The following is a 20,970-nucleotide window of genomic DNA, read 5'->3' as shown; positions in this document are numbered from 1 at the left end:
TTACTTTAGTAAAGTACTTACTCTTTGCAAAACACTGTGATAAGTTCTGATACAAAGAGAAAAAACAAAAACAAGATAATCCCTGTTTTCAAAGAGATTGTGTATAACTCACAATAAAAGTGTGAAGATTTATTTCTTTACCTTCTACATCAGTAACCCCTCCCCCCCTTTTAGAGATATAAGATAAAACTGGACTCAAGACTTATCAAAAGTATTATGGTAAGTAAGACACTGAGCTGAAAGACATGAAGGCTTCAAATTTTGCCTTAGGTATTATGTGCATTATCATGGCCAAATTTTTCAACTTTTCTGCTTCAGTTCCCTCATATATAAAATTAGAGAGGAGGACAAACTCAATGGCTTCAAAGGTCCGTTCCAGCTTTAACTCTATGATCCTATGATGCATACAAGAATATTTCAAATGATACAAACTTCTAGTATTTAATAGACTCCAAACTCATTAGGTTTCCATCTTTCTAATCGATCTTGCACACTATTACATTGAGGAAGTAGTTTTACTAAAACAGTTTTGGTCATATCAGTTCCCCAATCAAAAACCTTTACTGAGTCCCCATTTGCTATTAAATAAAGCCACCATTTCTTAGCCCAGCATTCAAGGTGATACCCAATTTGTAACCTTTATTAGTAACCTCAATACATCCTTCACACCAATCAAACTGGTCTTATCCTCTGAACTCTTACAGCATTTTGTAACTCTGTTGGTACTTAATAAAAATGCTTACTAACAGCATGGTATAATGAAAAGAGAACTGAACTTGGAATCAAAAGAGCTGGTTCTGAATCTTAATTCTGTCACTTGGTGATTAGAGCAAATCACTTTACTGCCTTGATAAAGTGGGGTTGATCTGTGGCCTGTGTGAAAGGATATTTATATTGTGAATTGTAAATACTGAGTGTAAATACTACTTTTGTTATTATATGTTTTTTGTATACAGGTGTCTTATCCCTCTACTTAATCATAATGTCCTACAGGGAAGAAACCAAATCTTAATTGTTTCTGTCTAAGCTATATCTAACATGATATTTGATACATATTTTTATATAGTTTTAAATATAGCTATCCAATAAATACTTATTGAATGGCAATAACTTTAAGTCAACTAATAAATACTGAGCATCTGCTACGGATAAGACTCTTGCAAGGCACTTGGATAGAAGACTAAAAGAAGAGCATAAGATGTAGTCCTTGACCTTATAGAGTTTACTGTCTCTTTGAATGAAAAAGTATATTTATTCTTTTTAAAGATATTAATCCTAATTGTTTAGCAAATCTGTTGACTTCCAAACCATTCCTATATATGTATTTGTCATTTTAGTGTTGACCAGTTTAGTTTTATTTAAATCACTTTTAAAACTTTTATTTTGCATATAAAATACTAAATATTTTTTCAGAAAAGTTTTATATGTAAGCTTTATTCAAGCTTAAAATACTATTATATTTTAATCAGCTTTTTTTCCCTATCTACAATCCCAATCTATTAAGAGGTCCTTCCATAGCAAAGGAATTTGAGGGGGAAAGGGAAGCAAACTACCTTTTAGCACTGCTTTCATCAGCAGAATAAAGGCAACAGCAATGTGCTTGGCACATAGTAGGTGCTTAATAAATGCTTTTGATTGGTTGAAACTACATATATTTTTTAAAATACAGATTAGAGGAGCTAGTCCTTAAAAAAAAAAAAAATTTAAAGCAATACCTATGTTCTCCCTCTGCCCCCAAACAAAAAATATATATATATTTTAAAAAGTAATGCATTTTCGAAGTACATTCACAAAATGAAAGTTGTGTCCTATCAAGACAGGGAAGCAGCCCAAGCAATAGAATAAGAGAATGTCTTTATCAGGAATCAGAAGGGTTATATAGGCTAGACAAAGGTTCAATCACATGCAGTTCCTTAGATGCCAGGATCAGGAGATAAAGAACCTTGGTGACTGACCACCAAAAGTAGGCAAGTGTAGAGAGCCCCAGATAGTGGGGGAACTCTGGGTGAGATATAAGACCCTTCAGTCCAGAAGAAACTTGCCAACAATGTCTGATATGGCTCCCCATCTCCCCTAAGAGCCTTCGGCCTTCTTGAGAAGTCAGGAGGCAATGACAACCTGTGTTGTAATTAAAGCAGAGTCATACCAAGTGGCAAAGAGTTATCTGCATACAATAGCAAGTTGTTTATATGGTCCTGCTTGGGCAGTGTTGCTGTAGTTATATAAGGCCATTAGGGCATATAAGGCTGAGAGAAGTTAGAATAAATGGATTCCATATCTGACCATCCACTTGTGCACAAAAGGCAAGTGTTGAAGATCAAGGTTATTCATTACTTCATTGTCTGAACTAAACTATTTCTCTTTTAGATAAAGCATGATAGCAATTCAGTCAGTCAAAGGAATCAATAAACAATAATTATATGTCAGGCATTGTGCTAACTACTAAGGATATAAGGAATGGCAAAAATAGCCCCTGCCTTCAAAAAGCTTCCACTTTAATGTAACTAAATATAAATATGATACATATAGACTTGAATGAAAATGATCTCAGATGGGAAGGCATTATCATTTTACGAGGTGAGGTGGGGATGAAAAAGACTTATTGCAGAAGGTGGGATTTAAATTGTCTTAAGGGGGAAAAAAAAGTCAGAAAAGTTAAAAGCCAGAAGTGAGGGGCCAGAACATTTTAGATACAGTAAACAGCCCATGTGAAAGCACAGAAACAGAGCATAGAATTTCCTATAGGATGATCTTTGCAAGTAGGCCAGTGTTCTTGGTTTGCACAATATCTGAAGAGGAGAAAACCAAGAAGACTAAAAGGTAGGAAGAAGGCAGGTTATGAAGAATTTTAAATTCCCAACAAAAGACTTTATGGTTGATCCTGTAGGTAACTGGAAACTATCGAGGTTTACTGAGTATATGTGTTGGGGATTGAAGAGGGAAGGAGCATATAATGAAAATGAAGCTAAGATTGTGGCCTAATATTCATATAAGGCAACCAATTTCCCATAGGGAAAAAAAATACTAGTCACAAAAGAAATTGTACAAGAGAATGTTGGCAACTAAAGACAAAATTATAACTCCATAACTACCCTAAAATAACTTAAACTATGACTTTCTAATGGCAGGTAAGTACCGTTATACTGATATATAAAATGAGCAACTTTTCAATACTGTGCCAATGTACTCATACTATCCAAATGCTATACAAATATAAATATAAGTATTAATTTCTTAAGGAATTCACCATATAAAATAATATTCATAAACCTTCAACTTATAGGTTTACTCCAAAATTTATTAAAACCTTTTTTTTTTTTTTTTTTTCCTATGAAATCACTATCTAAATTTCAGATTTTGAGGAGAGCATATCTCTCAGAAAACACTGGGCACCATTTCCTTCGTCCATGCTTTTGCATAGAACATCCCACATGCCTATAATGTACTTTTGACTCACTTCTATCTCTTATAATCCTTGGCACTCTTGCTTAGCTCAAAAACTGCCTCCTACATGAGATCCTTCCTAAGACTAGTGCCTCCTACCCAAAAAAATTAACTTTGTAATTGTTTTGTATATATGTATGTGTACTTGATGCCTCACCCATTTTAACAAAAGCTCCTCGAAAGCTGGAATTTGCTCATTTAGTCTTCATATCCTCAAGTGCCTGGAAAATAGTAAGTTCATTTACAAACGTTTCTTTGACTATTTAACTGATTGATCACTACATGTAATACAAATAGTAAAAGAAGATGATACTATCAACAGCACTATTACATTTTAAAAACTTGAAGGCATATCACTTTGACATGTTTATTCTTGCAAGAATTCAGTCCAAATTATTTCCGATTCCCATAATAACGAAATATGTTTTTTAAAAAAATTTCTAAACATTTTATAATGTTTAAAGCTTTATTATATTTAAACAGAAAGAAGATAAAAATTCTAGGAAAGATTTATTTGAGAGAGAAATTTTAACCAATAAGACAAGAAGTATCTTACTGTCTTTCCAAAGAGTTCATTTTCCATTCTTTCCCTACTCCTTTATATTCATGAAATTATGTTGAAACTTGTATAGAATTCCTCCAAGAAAAGGACAGAACTCTCTGGATGTGTGATCACAATCAATCATCATCATTCATGGTAGTTTTATATTCTATAAAATTGCCACAAACACTGAATTAGAAAATATTAAATTATTGCTCTTAGGGGTATGATAGGGTTATTAGTCTGTAAGTCTATGACCACATTATTTTCATCAATCAATCAATATCTAACTTTGTTTTATGAGTGTTTTTGTTTAAAGACATTTAATATATGTTTCTTACAAATAATTATGTGCAGTATTTTCTTTATAATAAAACTATCAATTATAATTTTGTGTATTGTGCTTTACTCTGATTACACTATTTTTAGTTCTATCATTCACACACATATTATCTATATACAATATTCACTAAAATTTACATATGGTACTGTGGACATACTGCTTGATATAATAATGCAAATGAAGTCTCTTAAAAAAAATTAAGCATTTAAAATTTTATAAAAACATATCTAAGCAGGGGCAGCTAGGTGGTGCAAGTGGATAGAGCACCAGCCTTGAATTCAGGAGTTCCAGAGTTCAAATCTGGTCTCAGACACTTAACACTTCTTAGCTGTGGGACTCTGGGCAATTTACTTAACCCCAACCTCAGAAAAAAAACAAAACAAAACAAAAAAACATATGTAAGAGATGGGTCTGTGCTCTGTACAGTGTGGCCTGCCTCAAGAAAATCAAAAGGAGAAAATGATGGAACTTATTTTGCAAAAGAAAAAGTAATTGACAAGGGAAGCTCTGCCTCAGGAATTTGGCTCTTGCAACTTGTTGATGGCTTCAGGGATTTTTCTTTCTGAACTGCCTTGACAAATTATGTCAGCTTTGTCTGCTTGACTTTTTGTCTCAAATCTTTAAGAATTTCCATGTAAGGGGCAAACACAGTGGAAAGCAGGAGCTTAAATTTCAGGCTGCAATCAAGCATAGGATCATATATCACTGAAAATTTTGTCTAATGTAGAATTCCATTATGATAGTTTGGCCTCTTTGAGATCCACAATTCTCAGAGGCTTAGGCTGATTTTCATCATCTTCTTCATCATTGTTGACTGACACTTGGTTTTGCTGTTTTATCCAGGTTTTCACTGGTCAATTCTACTGTCTTTTTTGCCAAAATTTCTTCCATGTCTTCTCTCATGTCGTCAAAGCCTTCACTATTTATTTGCCATGCAACACATATTATGCTTTTGATACTATTCTGTATTTTCTGTAACACTTTCAAGGCCTACAGACATTTTCATACAGTCTGTGCAAATATCTTTTCTACTTATTGATAGTAGTATTGATGATGCTGACCAAGATTTGCTGATATAATCAATAATGTTGCTTAGAGTGACTGACTTCCAGTCATCATAAGACTAGTTTTTTGTCAAGAGTCTCACAAGCCTTGCTGTAAAGTTCTGTCATGCAATGTATCTTGAAATATTTTATTATGCCATGATTGAGAGGTTGAATGAGAGATATAGGTTTGGAGGCATAACCTATGCCTCTTTTCTGTGTCATCCACACTTTTTGTTCCACTTCCAATGGACTGGCATATGGTTCACTTTTTTCCTAAAAGTGCTCATGAAATTTAGGCCCAAATACCATGAGGGATTTGATCCTAAAGCAGCCCTTGAGATTGGCACACAATTGCAAGTTTCTAAATCTTTGAATAATTTAAAGCCAAGGACATTTGCCAATATCTTATAAAACAAGCCAGTCTCATCAGCATTGAAAACTTACTCTTCCACATAACCCTTTTCCTGTATAACACTTAGCACATTTTTAAAAATTCTTCCACAGCCTCCTGAACTTCAGAACCTGTAAGCTGAACAGTTTCCACATAGTAGCACCTTTTGAAACTTGGGAACCAGCCAACACTAGCAGAGAAGAGTTTAACATTTTGCTGACCCTGGGTAATATGATTGTCAATTTCTTTGGTTTTCTTCCTCACAACAGTGTTATCATCTATGCTTTTTTATTGGTCGTCTCATGAATCCATAAATTTAGATGCTTTTCCAAAGCTTCATCATGAGCTAGAGATGTTAAGTTAGCACTTTTCTGGAGCAACCTCCTTTAAGGACCTGCAAATTTCTTTTGAAATTTACATATAGTACTGTGAACATACTGTTCAATACTTACATTACTGTATTGAACAGTATGTTCACAGTACTATATGTTGCTCCAGAAACCTCCCTTAAGGACCTGCAAATTTCTTTTGAAATTTACATATAGTACTGTGAACATACTGTTCAGTACAGTAATGTAAGTAAAGTCTCTTAAAAAATACAACTGTGATGTACCTTGTAGTTGGTTCATTAACACTGAACTCATGGCCAACAGCACTATACTTTCCCGAATGAAGTTCCATAAGGCACATCACAAAACTTCTTGCAATTAGGCAACACTTCAGCACTGAGCTTGAGGGCCGTTTTAAATAGTGAAATCATCAGCAAAAAGCACAAGAATTTGAGGGGAAAAAAGTATCACTAAATAGATATGAAAAGAATGCTTGTTTACCATATAATACAAAGATGAAAGAAGTGGACAGAGAAACATCAGTTTGTTTTGACCTCGGCTGTGAATACGCAGGGGGAATGACTCAGTTTTCTTGCCACTCTGTACATCTCCAGGAATGACTACAAAATCATAGCAACTATTGATTTGGGGATTACAAATAAATTTTAAAAGTAAGCAAATTTACAAAAATGGAATCCACAAATAATGAAAGTTAGCTAAACTTAGTATTTATTTACATGAACATCTTTTAAAATACCTAAAGAATGAGCTGTACAAACCTTTTAAAGAGATAAGATCATGCGTTTGATTTCAGGGAAGAATTTACAGGAGTTTTTGTAAGCAAACACAAAATTCAAACACAACTTGAAACTATTACAGTTTTGAGGATATAAATAAACTGCTGCAGAAAGGGGAAAATAGGATAAACATTCCAGGTTTGCTGGTAGCAACTAGAACCTGCAAACCAATTGTTAAATGTTCAGCATGAGCATTTACCCTTTGGGAATCTAGGTAATGTTACAATTAAATACCTGTGTTACTGTTTTGTTTGTCTAAATTCAAAAAAGTGATGAGGGAAATAATGTAAATAAAAGTTTAAAAGTGTACCTAGTATATTACTTTTCCTCTCAGAAAGACAATTGTTTAACATTTGCCTGTACATTCTTTGATTAAAATCAATCAAATTTGCAATAATACGAACAGACTTTGAGCTGGAAAGTGTCCAGGTCATCTAGTTCAGAGGTGTCATGGCCCCTCCCCCAAAAGTACCTAGCTAAAATATAATTGGAAAATATTTTCTTGTTTTGTATTATTCAAATTTTATTATTAATTTTATTGTTTAGTTTATTAATTTGTTATTTTGTTCTTTATTATGTGGTTTTCTAAGTCAATATACAGGGACCTTCATGTTATGGTTTCTGAGTTTTATACCACGGACCTAGTCCCACTTAAATGGAGTCCATAACATGAAAATCAGCAAAGAGGAACTGGGAAAGATTTAGAGGTCCATGAGAATTGTTCTGAAATGTATGAAGGCCTGTCATATGCAAGAGGGCCTGGATTTGCTCTGTTAGGCCGTAGAAGACGGGACCGGTTGCAGTAGGTGGAAGTTACAAAGCGTCATCTCAACAAAACAGGAATACACGATTACAGCTGTGCATACAGATAAGTCAGGATCGCACTAGAAATTCGCAAGGCAAAAACGGGATGACCACATCTGGGTATATTGTAGAGAGTTTCTCCTGCTACGCTCAGTGCCTTCTAGGAGTTGGAGATGGAGGAAGCCACATTAAATCCTCCCGGAGAGTGCCATTCCCCGCTAAAGCCTGTAGAGGGAGCTGGAGAGAAAACGAGCTCGCTTTCCGGAAACCACGCTCTACCGTCTCCTAGACAACGACGCCTCGGCTATCCCAGCACGCTCCGACCCAGGTTACTACTACATTTAGCCTCTCGTCCCTCCCATCCCTCCCAAAAGCACCTGGGTCATTTGCCACCCCTCCTTCTGAGAAGAGTTGCTTTCACCCTGCCACTCCACCGTACCCCACTCCCAAAAAGCATTCACTAACAGAAGGAACAGAAACACTAAAATCGCCTGCGTCGGCCCTTCCCCTAGCACAGTGAGAAGCTTCTCGGAGGTGGAGCGAGAGGCGTTTCTGAAAAGATCGCGAGGAGCGAGGAGGGCCTCGCGCCTCGTTTTCTCATCAGGGATTGGCTTATCCTTCTGACCTACGTGGTAACGTATAGGGAGCGCGCGCACAGAACAGAAAGGAGAGGTTCCGGAGTCTTCTTTCCGGAAGTGACCTGTAGGGCCCCGTGGCCGCTGCGTGACGCGGTACCGGCGCGTTAGAGAGAGAGCTAGAAAGACCCGGCGTGAGAAACTCCAACCAGAGCAAAGGACACTTGGGAACTTGTCGCTGCGGGGACCGAGCCCTGCGGCGTGACCCTTTGCCTGCTGCAGCATGGTGAGCAAAGCCGCCTTCTTTTCTCTCCACAGAACTGACGAGAGCCGCCCGGTGGGTGGAGGGGAACGAAAAGGACTGGTCCCGCTGCTGGGCCACAGTAGGCCTTGGTACCAAGTTCCGTCCCGACTTCCCTGGGGCAGTTCCCGGTGTTTGAGGGAGGCCCCTAGCTGCTGCTTGCCGGTGCTGCTGGTGGCTCTGAGTTATCTGCAAACTACCCTCCTCATCCTGCTGAGTGCTTTGCAAATATGCTGTCATTTGATCCTCACAGCAACCCAGGCTGTTATTATCTTCATTTTACAATTGAGGAAACTGAGGCAGGTTTAAGTGACTTGCCCAAAGTCATAATTATCGCCTATCTGAGGCTAGATTTAAACTCAATTTTTCCTAATAAAGTCTAGCATCTTTACACTGTGCCCCCTAGTTCTTGTCATTCTATAAGTGCTAATGGAAAATTTCCAGTTCCCACATCCAGTATTCCCCACCCCCCAACTCTTATCACACTACTTATAAGTGTATTAAATAATTCAGTTAAACATTTAGGTGCCTGTGATGTATGTGCACTTTGCTTAACTACTTGGGGTTACTATATATAACAGACTTTGGCTCTCATCATTGTAATCTGTTGATCGAAAATGACATGTAAAAATAATGATGGTAAAGAAGGTGGAAGAAATTTAGACAAAGTGCTCTGAGACATTTGAGTTGAAGAGTACAATAACAATATAACAATAACAAACAATAACAATAATTCCTATCGGAACATGACAGGAAGGTCTAGGAAGCTTCGGGAATTTGTTAGAAATGTTATATAGGAACTTTATGTTTGGGTATAATTTGGACTGGCTAGATCAGGGCTTGGCGAACTGTGTCCTCATCCCCTATTTTTCAGTAATGTAGTTTGCTGGATCCTGGATTACATGACTGGGTTACTTATGCACACGCTTGAAATTCTCTGAAGAGTTAAGGCCTTACCGGAAATAGATGAGATGGGGGGTAGGGAGGAGAATTCCTTCCAAAGGTGAGAATTCTGTGAAGAAATGTTTGGGGATGGGAGATGAAAACAGGGGATGGAGAGTGATCTTTAGTTCATCTGGAGCTTAGACTTATAATAAATTGTGAAGGGAAATGATTCAAGAAAAAGGCTGAAAAAATTTAGTTGGAATTCAATTAATCAGAGCCATTGGGAACCTGTTGAAGTTTCTTAAGTAGAAAGGGAATATAATCAACCCAAGGAGTGTGTTGGGAAGATTACTTGGACAGAGATGTAAAGAATGTTTAAAAAGAGTTATTAGAGGCAAGATTGGCTGAATGCCAGCCTGTTGGTTTAGGCTTCAATAATAATAATAGCTAACATAGAATTTTAAGGTTTACAAAAGTCTATACATTTATTATATCATTTGATCCTCACAGAAGCCTTATCATGTAAGGGACTGTTATTATCTGCGTTGCTGGTTGAATGATTTGTCCAGGGTCACACAACTACTAAGTGTCTCTGGAAGATTCAAACTGGTCCTTCTGGCTCCTCCAGCACTCTTATCTAATATGACAGTTTGCATGTAAAGAATTTTGCAAACTTTTAATTGCTGTTTATCTATTATTATAATAATCTGTTACTTATTATAACAGTCTTTTACGTAATCTTCATCCTATTGCCTTCCCTCTGAGACTACTTCCAACATATTTTGCTTGAACTAAGATTTGGGGGAACATTTGTATTTCAGAAGCAGAAAGAAGAGAGGGGGAGGGATACATGAGGGATAGGAGTCAGAGATAATTGAAGTTTTGACCTGAAGAATTTATTGTCTTGATGTTAACAGAAATGGAAAATTTTAAAGAAAATTTAAGTTTTGAAAGAAATAAAATTTGTTCAGTTTAGAACCTTTTGAATTTGAGGTGTTGGTAGAATAAAGATTAGCAGGTGTTAGGACCTGTTAGGACCGGGATGAGTTTGGGAGAAATAGTCAAAGGAGGAATCAGTAGGTTGGGTTACTATTCACCTGCTCCAATGTTTCCTTTCTGAAGCCTCATAAGAAGAAGAAGCCATTTATAGACAAAAAGAAAGCTGTATCTTTCCACCTAGTACACCGAAGCCAGAGGGATCCTTTAGCAGCTGATGACACTGCACCTCAGAGAGTTCTACTGCCTGCACACAAAGTAAGTACACTTCATTTTTCTGTAATATTAAAGTGGTTTGTTGTTAAAATTTTGTGTTTTTCTGGCATATCAAATAATAATGACTAATATTTATATAGCACTATGAGATTTACAAAATACTTTACTTGTATATATTCATTCATTTGGTCTTGATTACAATCTTATATATACTACAGATATTATTATCCCTATTTTACTGATGAAGAAACTGAGGCTAAAATAGATTGAGTGATTTTCCCCAGCACAAACAAGCTAGTAAAAAATGCCACATGTGGAGTTTGAACACAAGTCTTCCTGACTCCAAGTCCTCCAATCTATTTTGACACCTAAGTGCTTCTATTAGTGCATTACTTATGTCCAATAGGTCTTTTAGGTTTTATGGCCACAGATTACATTTTTTAACTGCAGTCACCAATCTCACAAAAATTTTTGTGTGTATGTGTAAAAAATATATAGTTTCATTGAATAGGGGGTTACAGAAGATGAGTGGAAGGGGATGTTTTTTGGACATGAGCCTTTGCTGCCATATTTACATATAAATAATATATCCTGGGATTTTGTTGAGATGGAAAGATTTGGTTTTTGTATATCTATTTGCAGAGAAATGCTTTCCAAATACTACAAACTTTTCTACCACCTTAACGTGATAAAATGAAATTTAAATTTTCTTCCTCAGTGCAAGTTATGTATAAGTTGAAAAACTTTTTAAAAATGTTTAGTTTTAAATAACCTTTCCTCTCTGACATGGTTGTTTGATGAGTTTGTTTGAAAATCAAGACTTGGAAGAAACATGACCAAAATTATCCTTGATTATATAACTCACGTTGATATAAAATGTACTAAAGAGTTCACAGATTTCTTTCTTCATAGTTGCATGAAATAGGTAATACAAGTATCCATTTTATGCAGATAAGGAAATTGAAGTTTAGAGGGGCCAAATAACTTGCCCAAATGTCCCATAACTAATTAATGTTAGAATCTTCATACAAGTTCAAGCCTTTAAAAAAAAAAAAAAAAAAAAAAAGTTTCTTCTGCTGTATCCTCTTGTTCTTAATAAGCCAAATTTGTGACTTTGGGTTTTTGATACTCCTCTTGATATCTTTAATATTTCATGTTTGGGCAAGCTATTCTCACCCAGGAGGTTAAGTTTCGTGACTTATAAGAGCATCATCCTCTGATTCCTTGGGTTCTGCTATGTAATAATTGCTGCTATTCCCTCCCAATTTGGGATGAATCCTGTGAGCTTGTTTTGTGTAAACAGGTTTATCTCAGGTTATACAGACTAAAGTTATGATCATTTTCTGTGCCCTGGCTTTTCAAAAGCTCTTTACAAGATTCCATTATGTTTGGCTAATTCTTCTTTGTTTGTGTCACAGGGAGAAGATGAGGAGAGGCGAGCTGAACAAAGAAAATATGGAGTCTTCTTTGATGATGATTATGACTACCTGCAGCACCTGAAGGAACCATCTGGGCCCTCTGAGCTGATTCCCTCATGCTTTCGGAGTGATGTGCAAGAAGAAACATCATTGATTGCAGTAAGAATATACTTTTTGATTTCTCTTCCTTTGAGGGAATATCAATTGATTAAAAAAAAAAATTCTGTTGTTTGGGGATTGTCTTTTTTATTTTGTCTTATGGAAAATTGGTACATTTTGTTTTTTATAACATTCATTAATAAATTTTGTATTTAGGTTTCAAACTTTGGGAGAAAATAAAGACTTGACCTCAGTGCAAGTATCAGTTTAATATGTGGTTTGCAAAATGGAGAAGAAATTTGTGATTGGAGAGAGAATATTGTGGGAAAGACAAGGTTTAAGCATAAAGTTGGATACAGCAAGTGTGTCCCACAGCAAGCCTAACAAAAGCATTTATGCAACCATGAAAAGGATATGACAGACTTTATAAAGTATAAGCATGGAGACGAAGAGATGTTAACTTATATATAGCATATCTGTAAAAGATTTAGAACATCACACTTGATATTCATTTAGTTACTTAATATAATTTTTTGCCCCCTTTTTTCTGAGGCTGGGGTTAAGTGACTTTCCCAGGGTCACACTTCTAGGAAGTGTTAAGTGTCTGAGACCAGATTTGAACTCGGGTCCTCCTGAATTCAAGGCTGGTGCTCTATCTACTGTGCTACCTAGCTGCCCCTTAGTTACGTAATATAATTATTGTTAATTGATGATATATCAAAAAATGGATAACGACCATTTGTATTTATATATCAATTTACAATGGATTTTCACATTTTGTTGGATCCTATAATTTCTAACCTAACATATTGCATAAATCAAAAGGAAGGATCTGATAACAAATGTACTTAAATTTTCTGAATCATTGCAGGATTTTAAAAATGCATACCCAGGCATGAAGAGAACTATAAAAATAAATTTTGCTGTATAGTTTATGACAGTCTCCTAATGTTGAACTTCAACTTTATGCTTAGGGGGAAAAATTTCTAATGTAAAGATTAATTGAAAGCGCATCATTGAAATAATTGGAAACAAATAGTCTTTTCTGTGACCTGAGAAATACCTTATAGTGTTTTGGGTGGGTTTGTGTTTTTTTTTCCTGTGACATTAGTTGTGAAGTTGGATGGCCACCTCTTGATATTATTGGTTTAAGTTTTTAAATAGAGAACGTATACGTTAGAAGTATGAAAGGTAAACAGAGTGGTATGATAGAATATTGCCAATATTTACTCATTCTCTATATGGGATCATCTTGGAAAACATAAATAACTCGATTACTGCAGCATTGCATGTAAATTCTTATTAGAGACCACTCAGAAAAATGCAACCAGAAGCCAACAAGTCATTCATTAATATCATTCAAAGTATGATGAAAAACTAGGAATCTAAGATATACCCTACACTTCTTCAAGGAATCATAGAATTTTTAAATTGGAAAGGATTTGAGAGACCAATTAAGCCAATTTCATATTTGTGTAGTTGGGATGATAACATATGAAAGAATATTGATAGTAAACCAGCAATTTTTTGAGCCAGAAAGTATTAAAATCAAATAAAATTGCAAAATGTTAAAGAGAGAGGAATAATTAGACTCAAGAAAACCTCTTTGAAAACCATTGAGGTGATAGATAGTCATTGGCTTTAAAAATATAGAGGCAGTAGATGGAAAAAATTGAAATAAAACTAGATGGGACTAGATTTAGTGTGGCAAGGGAGGGCTGAATCAAAGAAGTTTGATTGGGGAGGTAGTCATCTATTCCGTTGTTAAGAGAGACAAAAGTGGGAAGGGGCTTGGATTTTGGAAGAAAGATATTGAGGCTAGTTTGGGGCACAGAGTTTGAGGTATTAATGAAATATTCAAGTAGAGATGTGGAAATAGACTTCAGGTGGAGATATATATATATATGTGTGTGTGTGTGTGTGTGTGTGTGTGTGTAAAAATAATGTTGCTTTTTCCCTTCCTCAAGACTCCTGGAATTAAGTTGCCTTCATCTGTATTTGCATCAGAGTTTGAAGAAGATGTAGGACTGTTAAATAAAGCAGCTCCTGTATCAGGTATGTTACAAGAAGAAAAATTTTATAGTGTCAAAAGAGAATTTTTCCTGCTCCACATAAACTCTTAAGAATGTTCTAAAAATGTTTTTTCCTGAAAATTGTAGTTAGACTTTTTTTAGTTATTCTGTACTTTTATTTGTACAGTTTTAATCCTAAGATAGTGATTTTTCAATGTATTCTTGATACTACAAATTTGTTGTCAAAGTATTCTTACAAGTGTTCATCTTATAATTTATAAGTCTATGTTTAACTAATATGTTTAACTCTAATTGGAGGGAAAATAACAGCATTCTAACTATTCCCATATGATTGTATGAAATATCAAAACCTTACATAAAGTCTTATGAAGACTTGTGAAATAACCTTATTCAACTCTGACCACTCCATCTAAATACTTGTCCATTGTTGACTGATCTTTGCATTATATAATGGATAATACAGCGATGCATATCCAGGCTCATTATAATAAATCCCAGAGTTGGGATTTCTTTGTTGGGATTATGTTCTGCTAGATAACCAGTATTGCAACAGTGTATAGAACCTTGGAATCTGGTGCTTAAGTCTTATGACTCACACAAGCTAACTATATGATGCAGGGCAAGACAGTTTACCTCCCATTATTCTAGGCAATTTTCTAGGACTTTAGTTGTTGAAGAGTTAACAATTATGGATAGAATTTTTATATTTGTAAGTCCCTGTAGCAGTGAACTCATAAGTGTCCAGCCCATTAGAATTTTGTTAAACAAAATATTGCTTGAAAGAATGGATCATGTTTGTTATTCAAGGATTTCTTTATGTCATTATGACTTATAAGCATTTTATTTTTCTCCAGAGAAAAACATAGCTAGTCAGGGAAAAGTCAGTAAGCCATATAATTTGAAGTAAAAATAGAGCTGGAAACTATGGCCTACCTTTGTTCTTTTCTTGCTTGAACATTATGTTGCTTCTAATTAAAATGTAGTTAAAACTTATTTTATCTTTTGGAATTTTAAATTTTAAAGCTATGAAATGATAGCTTATTTTGCTAACAAACACTTGGCCCTTTAGAAAAGACAGGTTGTATAAAGTTAATCTGTTATCTAGGAAATTACCTTCCAAGTTTTTTCTCTCTCTCTCTTTTTAAAGGTCCTCGATTAGATTTTGATCCTGACATTGTTGCAGCTCTGGATGATGATTTTGACTTTGATAATCCAGATAATTTGCTTGAAGATGATTTCATTTTACAGGCCAATGAGCCAACAGGAGAAGATGTACAGATGGACATGGAGTATGTGTGTCTGGTTTTAAAAAAACAGGATCATGTACATTGTTGCCCTTATAAATTTTAGAAACAAGAGGGAGTTTAGAATCATAGAATATTAGAATTATTAAGGATCATAGTGGTCATCTAGTTTAACACTTTTTTTTAATTGAAAAAATGAGGTCCCAATGGAAATATATTTTTAAAAGATTGTCCATATGTAACCTGTATCAGATTGCCTGATGTCTTGGGGAAAGGAGTGGTAAAGGAGGGAGGAAAGGGGGAAGTATTTGGAACTCAGAATTTTACAAAAATTAATGTTGAAAACTGTCTTTATATGTAATTGGAAAAATAAATATTATTGAGAAGAAATGAGATCCCATGGGGAGGGTGAATTATGCTGTTGATGTGTCTAGTAATTAGGTTTCCTAAATTCAGTGCTAACTTATTTGGTAGGCATTCTTCAATTTCTACACTTCAAACCCTGTCCAAAAATATTCTTCTTTATAAAGATTTCAGTTACATATGGCTCATAGTATGTTTTTATATACTTTTAGGAGATACGATTTCAAAGGTGACAATCATGGAAAATATATGGGTGATGACAGTGATGAAGATGATTATGACTCTGAAGGTGTATTATCAGATGAAGAATTATCTATCTATGGAGAAAGTCAAAAGGATTTGTTTTTGGAAGAAGAAACTAAGAGTCGCTTCACAGATTATTCTATGACTTCCTCTGTCATGAGGAGGAATGAACAACTGACTTTACTAGATGAAAGATTTGAGAAGGTAAGATTGTAAAGCAGCAAAATTTTGATAATTTACTATTCTCTATGGCACAAGTGCTTGTCCCCAGGATTCTGGCATAGGAATCAAAAATTAGAAATGGTTTCTACTTAAATAATAGGAGAATCTAATAATATTTGCAAATTATGGATTTCTTTAAATTCCTTTTTGATTTATCATTAAAGAGCATAGCTATATTAATTGTCCTGGTAAATGAGAATACTTTTTCGTCTGGGTTGTGACAGAAAGAATTAGTAATAAAGCACACAGTGTCACAGTGTTTTAGTGTTGAATACATTATTAATGACCCACAAGTATTCAATGGTAGTAATACTTAATGAGAAAGTATTTTCAAATTATTCAAAAGAATAAAGAAAATCACTATAATGATTAGAAATTTCATCACAAAAAAACCCCGTTAAGTAAAATGCTATTTCATGGTACATTTTGTTCTTTTTATCCCTCTTTAGTTCTTTGAGCAGTTTGATGATGATGAGATTGGCGCATTGGATAATGCAGAATTGGAAGGTTTTATTCATGCAGATAGCAACCGGTTGCAAGAGGTTCTGAATGACTATTACAAAGAGAAAGCAAAGAAGTATGTCTTAATTTTTCCTTCTGCTTTTATTACACCTGCTCAGAAAGTTAATTGATTAATAAGACCTAAATAATTGTGTGCTTTTGTGGCATTTTTGACTTTAGGGAAACCATAGTGAATAACTTGTTTATGTGAGTTGCTGGTTTCTAGGCACAGTATAATCAACCTTTATCCTTAGTAAAGCACCAGTTCCACTTAATTAAATTTGGAGATTGGTGCCTTCTATCTTCTTTCTTTGGCATGCTGTTTTCCAACCCCAGATAATTTTTTGATTGAGGCTTTGGGGTAATTAGGAAATTATTCTGAATTCTGTTTGTATAGATTCATTTCTCTTTTATTTTTTTCTGAAACCTATGTGTTCTTAGAGGTAAAAAGGGTTCCCTGACCATAAGCCTTCCACTTGCTTCCTCCCAAGATTGGCTTTTCAGTTTTAGTTGACAAGCTAGGCATAAATGTCAAGCTGAATGACACTCAGTTTGTTCTGGAATGACGATGAACTAAAAACACAAAATTCTTCTGTTAGCACTTACTTTGTTGATCCTGTGGTGGGTAACAATAGTTTCTTTATGCACTGATAAAAAGAGTCTCACAGAGGTTCCATCCAGGATGAGCAGTCTTGTGAAAAATACTAAAAGACAATAGATATGCCATAAAAGACAAAGAAATTAGAAGGAAGCAGATTTTAACTTTTCATAAGGACCTTTAAACAATTAAATGTATTCCAAAATGGATTGTGTTGTTTCAAGAATTTTTCATTATTTAACTGTTTTAAGTATGGACTAAATGAACATTTGTCAGGGATAGAAAGGATACCTTTATTAGTTACCTGTTGGACTAAAAAAGTCTATAATTCTTTCCAACTCGAGTTTTGTTGACATTATAGTAATAATCTTCTGATTAGTCTCCCTGCCTCCTCTTCTTCCTCCTCTCAATCCATCTTCTACATAATCCCCAAAGGTGTAAACACATCACTTACTCTCTGGGAGAGTTGGAAAAATACCAACTTGTCTGGCATTAAAAGAGTACCAAAGTCTGTATCCTTGTCTTTCCTCATCAATTTCACATTTCTTCACCTCAGCCCCTCTTTATTTCAGCCAAGTTGGCCTGACTATTGTTAGTTATCCATGTCATTCCATTGCCCTTCTTCTGGGCTCATGTAAGCTCTTCTACCTGGATTGAGGGTTCCCCCCTTGCTGCTCTTTCCTAGAATTCCTCCTTTCCTTTTTAGTTCAGCTCAAACACCACTTCCTTCACAGTACGTTTTCTGATTGTCCCATTTATCAATGCCCTTTCCTCTAGAAAGTCATTTTGCATGTATTTTGTGTTGGCTTTATTATGCATGTGTTATTTCTTGCTAAAAGATATTCAAATAGAGGGATTATTTTGTTTTTATCCTTTCAGCCTCAACCCAATAGAGTACTGGTACATAGTAGGAACTTGATAAATGCTTGTTAAATGAAAAAGTAGTGGTCTGATTAAGAACTAAGCCTTCAAAGATTGCTTTTCTAAGCTTTAAAAAAAAAAAAAAAAAAAAAGGACCAACTCATTTTTTTTTTCACCCAAAAGAGAATAACCAGTGTAAAAGGTGAGAAAGCAAAAATCTTTCCATCTATTCTTGATAATGATTGTTTGCCTTTACAATATGCTTTACTATTTCCTCCCCAGAAAAGGTGGTACAGTAGATAGAGTGTTGAAGTTAGAGTCAGAAATACCTGAGATAAAATCCTGCCCCACACACTTAATTACTTGGGTAGTAGGGCAAATCATTTAACTTTGCTAAGCCTCAGTTTTCTCATCTTAAAATTGGGAGTACTAACACCTACCTCTAGGATTGTTGTAATGACCAAATAAAATAACATGTAAAGTGCTTTGCAAAGCATAAAGCTCTTTATAACTAGTAGCTATTGTGGAGGTGACTCAGGTTTCCCGAAGACTGTGCTAGTAGTTACCTTAATAAGCCTAACAAGTCTTAAACTGGAAATGCTTCAAAATAGTGAACTTTATCTGAGGGGACCCCTCTAGGCATGTTTAAGGAAAGTCATCACCAGATTAGCTTTGGAGTGTTTAGCAACTGTCAAAGACTTCTGTTAAGACATAGGATTACAATCTGTATGAATGGAAGGAGTTCTCACACTGATAAAATCACAATTATAGGAAATATTCAAGTATTCTGCTTCACTTAGCATTTTACTTTTAATAACTCTGTAAAGTAGATAATACAAATATTATCTCATTTTACAGATGAAGAGTCAGATTTAAGTTTGACTTTCCCAAGAACTATTGTCGGAGCTAAGGATTTAACTGAAATTTGACTCTTGATCCAGCGTTATTTTCACTTTATTCCTCCTGTCCTATCCTCCTCCCCAACTGGTATACAAAATAGCTAACAGAGGGAAACCTGAATGGAAGTGATTGGCAAAGAATCCTCACAGACACTGAATGGTTATTTACATAGCTGATATCTCTGTGTATTTTAGAAATTGTATTTCCATAGACATAATAGAGTGTTTCTTTTTTTTTTTTTTACTTCATTTTGACTTTCAAAAAATTCAACCAAAAGTTGTGTCAAATTGGATACTCTTGAATCCCTTGAAGATGATAACTTACTCATTACTGAAAAAGATGACGATGATGAAGAAGAAATTGTTACTGTAGTTCTTGAAGAGCCCAAAGAGAAATGGGATTGTGAATCTATTTGTAGTAAGTATTTTTATTGTTGATGTCAGCGATGTTATGGTGTATTTACCATATCATAATCTCAGTACTTGGATAGTTAAGATTTCATATTATATGAAATATTTTTTAAAAACCTTTCTATATTTAGAAATGGGTACATCAGGTTTTCTCATTTTTCATCTTAGTGTTTGATTTTTCTTAAGCAGAATGAAATGTCTCTTATCACCTGTCGTCTTAGACTCTTGATAAATGTAGTGAGAACTGCCTCCTTTAATTGAAGGTGTCTATTCATGTATTCTTACTACTAGTTTTTCTCTTTTTAGGTACATATTCGAATTTATACAATCATCCTCAGCTTATCAAGTGCCCACCAAAGGTATGCCCTATGCCATTTTAAATTACCAGAAAGGGGGACTTGAAAATAAGTCCATTTTTTGGGTAAAGAACATAACACCATTTAAAAAACATAATGGTACTATCAGCAAAGGGACCTACATTTATAACAGAAAGGTAAGCAAATGAAGAAAGAATATTATTAACAAATTAGATTTTTAATTTTTTTTTCCCAGCCCAAACACATCCAGATCTCCTCTAAAACAGGAATACCTCTAAACATCTTACCACAGAAAGGACCTACAGCAAAACAAATTGAACGAATGCAGATGATTAATGATAGTGATCTGCCTAGAGTATCAGTCCAACCACGTTGTAAAAATGAAACCAAAGAAGACAGAAAAGTGAGAAAACAAGCTATAAAAGAAGAACGTAAGGTGAGTAAAATACTTTACTATGTAGCTATAAAGAAAAAAGCAGTGGAAGGGAAGGGAATGGAAACTGTCGGCCTTTGTATAGTTTTTGTAATAATGTCAGTCATTGTAATCATATCCTTCTGCAGGAACGCAGAGTGGAGAAGAAAGCAAACAGATTAGCCTTTAAATTGGAGAAAAGAAGACAGGAAAAAGAGCTGCTCAACTTGAAGCAGAATGTTGCTGGTTTGAAGCTCTGATAATGGAACATTGAGACTGGTCCTTTGTGCTGCTTTTGTGGACTCTTTGCTGAGTATTCCTTTTTGGACTGAACTGTGAGAAAAGACAAAACTGATTCTCCTGCCAATTATAGGAATATGTACAGAGTGTTTGGATTGTTTCGTGCCAGCACTTTTTTAAATGAACATCTTTTTGCAAACATTAAATCAGATTCCTTTGATATGTAGATTTTTCTTTCCCAGAAACCAAATAACTTTATGAGTATGAAGTATTTATAAATATCTTGTCAAATAACATTTGATTAAAGAAACTCAAATGAATGGCATTCCTAGTGTGATTTCTGGAGATTTCTGTACATTTGACAGCATTCTTGAACATTCATAATAAATTTCCCTATACTGATGATGGATTGATAGCGTGATTCTAAATGAATTGATAGAA

General features: G+C 34.9%; 1 protein-coding gene across 1 annotated transcript; it reads left to right on the top strand.

The window, feature by feature from the left end:
* Nucleotides 1-7,982: 7,982 nt before the first annotated feature.
* On the top strand, nucleotides 7,983-20,931 carry LTV1 (LTV1 ribosome biogenesis factor). Its single transcript, XM_074309643.1, has 11 exons — nucleotides 7,983-8,556; nucleotides 10,579-10,710; nucleotides 12,087-12,245; nucleotides 14,153-14,240; nucleotides 15,366-15,507; nucleotides 16,038-16,272; nucleotides 16,740-16,867; nucleotides 19,428-19,567; nucleotides 19,867-19,919; nucleotides 20,113-20,313; nucleotides 20,439-20,931. The coding sequence occupies exons 1-11, from the start codon at nucleotides 8,554-8,556 to the stop codon at nucleotides 20,547-20,549; spliced, it is 1,392 nt and encodes a 463-aa protein (XP_074165744.1). The 5' UTR covers nucleotides 7,983-8,553; the 3' UTR covers nucleotides 20,550-20,931.
* Nucleotides 20,932-20,970: the final 39 nt, after the last annotated feature.

Source organism: Sminthopsis crassicaudata, chromosome 4 (assembly GCF_048593235.1).
Source record: "Sminthopsis crassicaudata isolate SCR6 chromosome 4, ASM4859323v1, whole genome shotgun sequence".
Classification (NCBI taxonomy): domain Eukaryota; kingdom Metazoa; phylum Chordata; class Mammalia; order Dasyuromorphia; family Dasyuridae; genus Sminthopsis; species Sminthopsis crassicaudata.
Note: the sequence above shows the minus strand (reverse complement) of the source record. Positions and strands in the feature narration are given on the sequence as shown.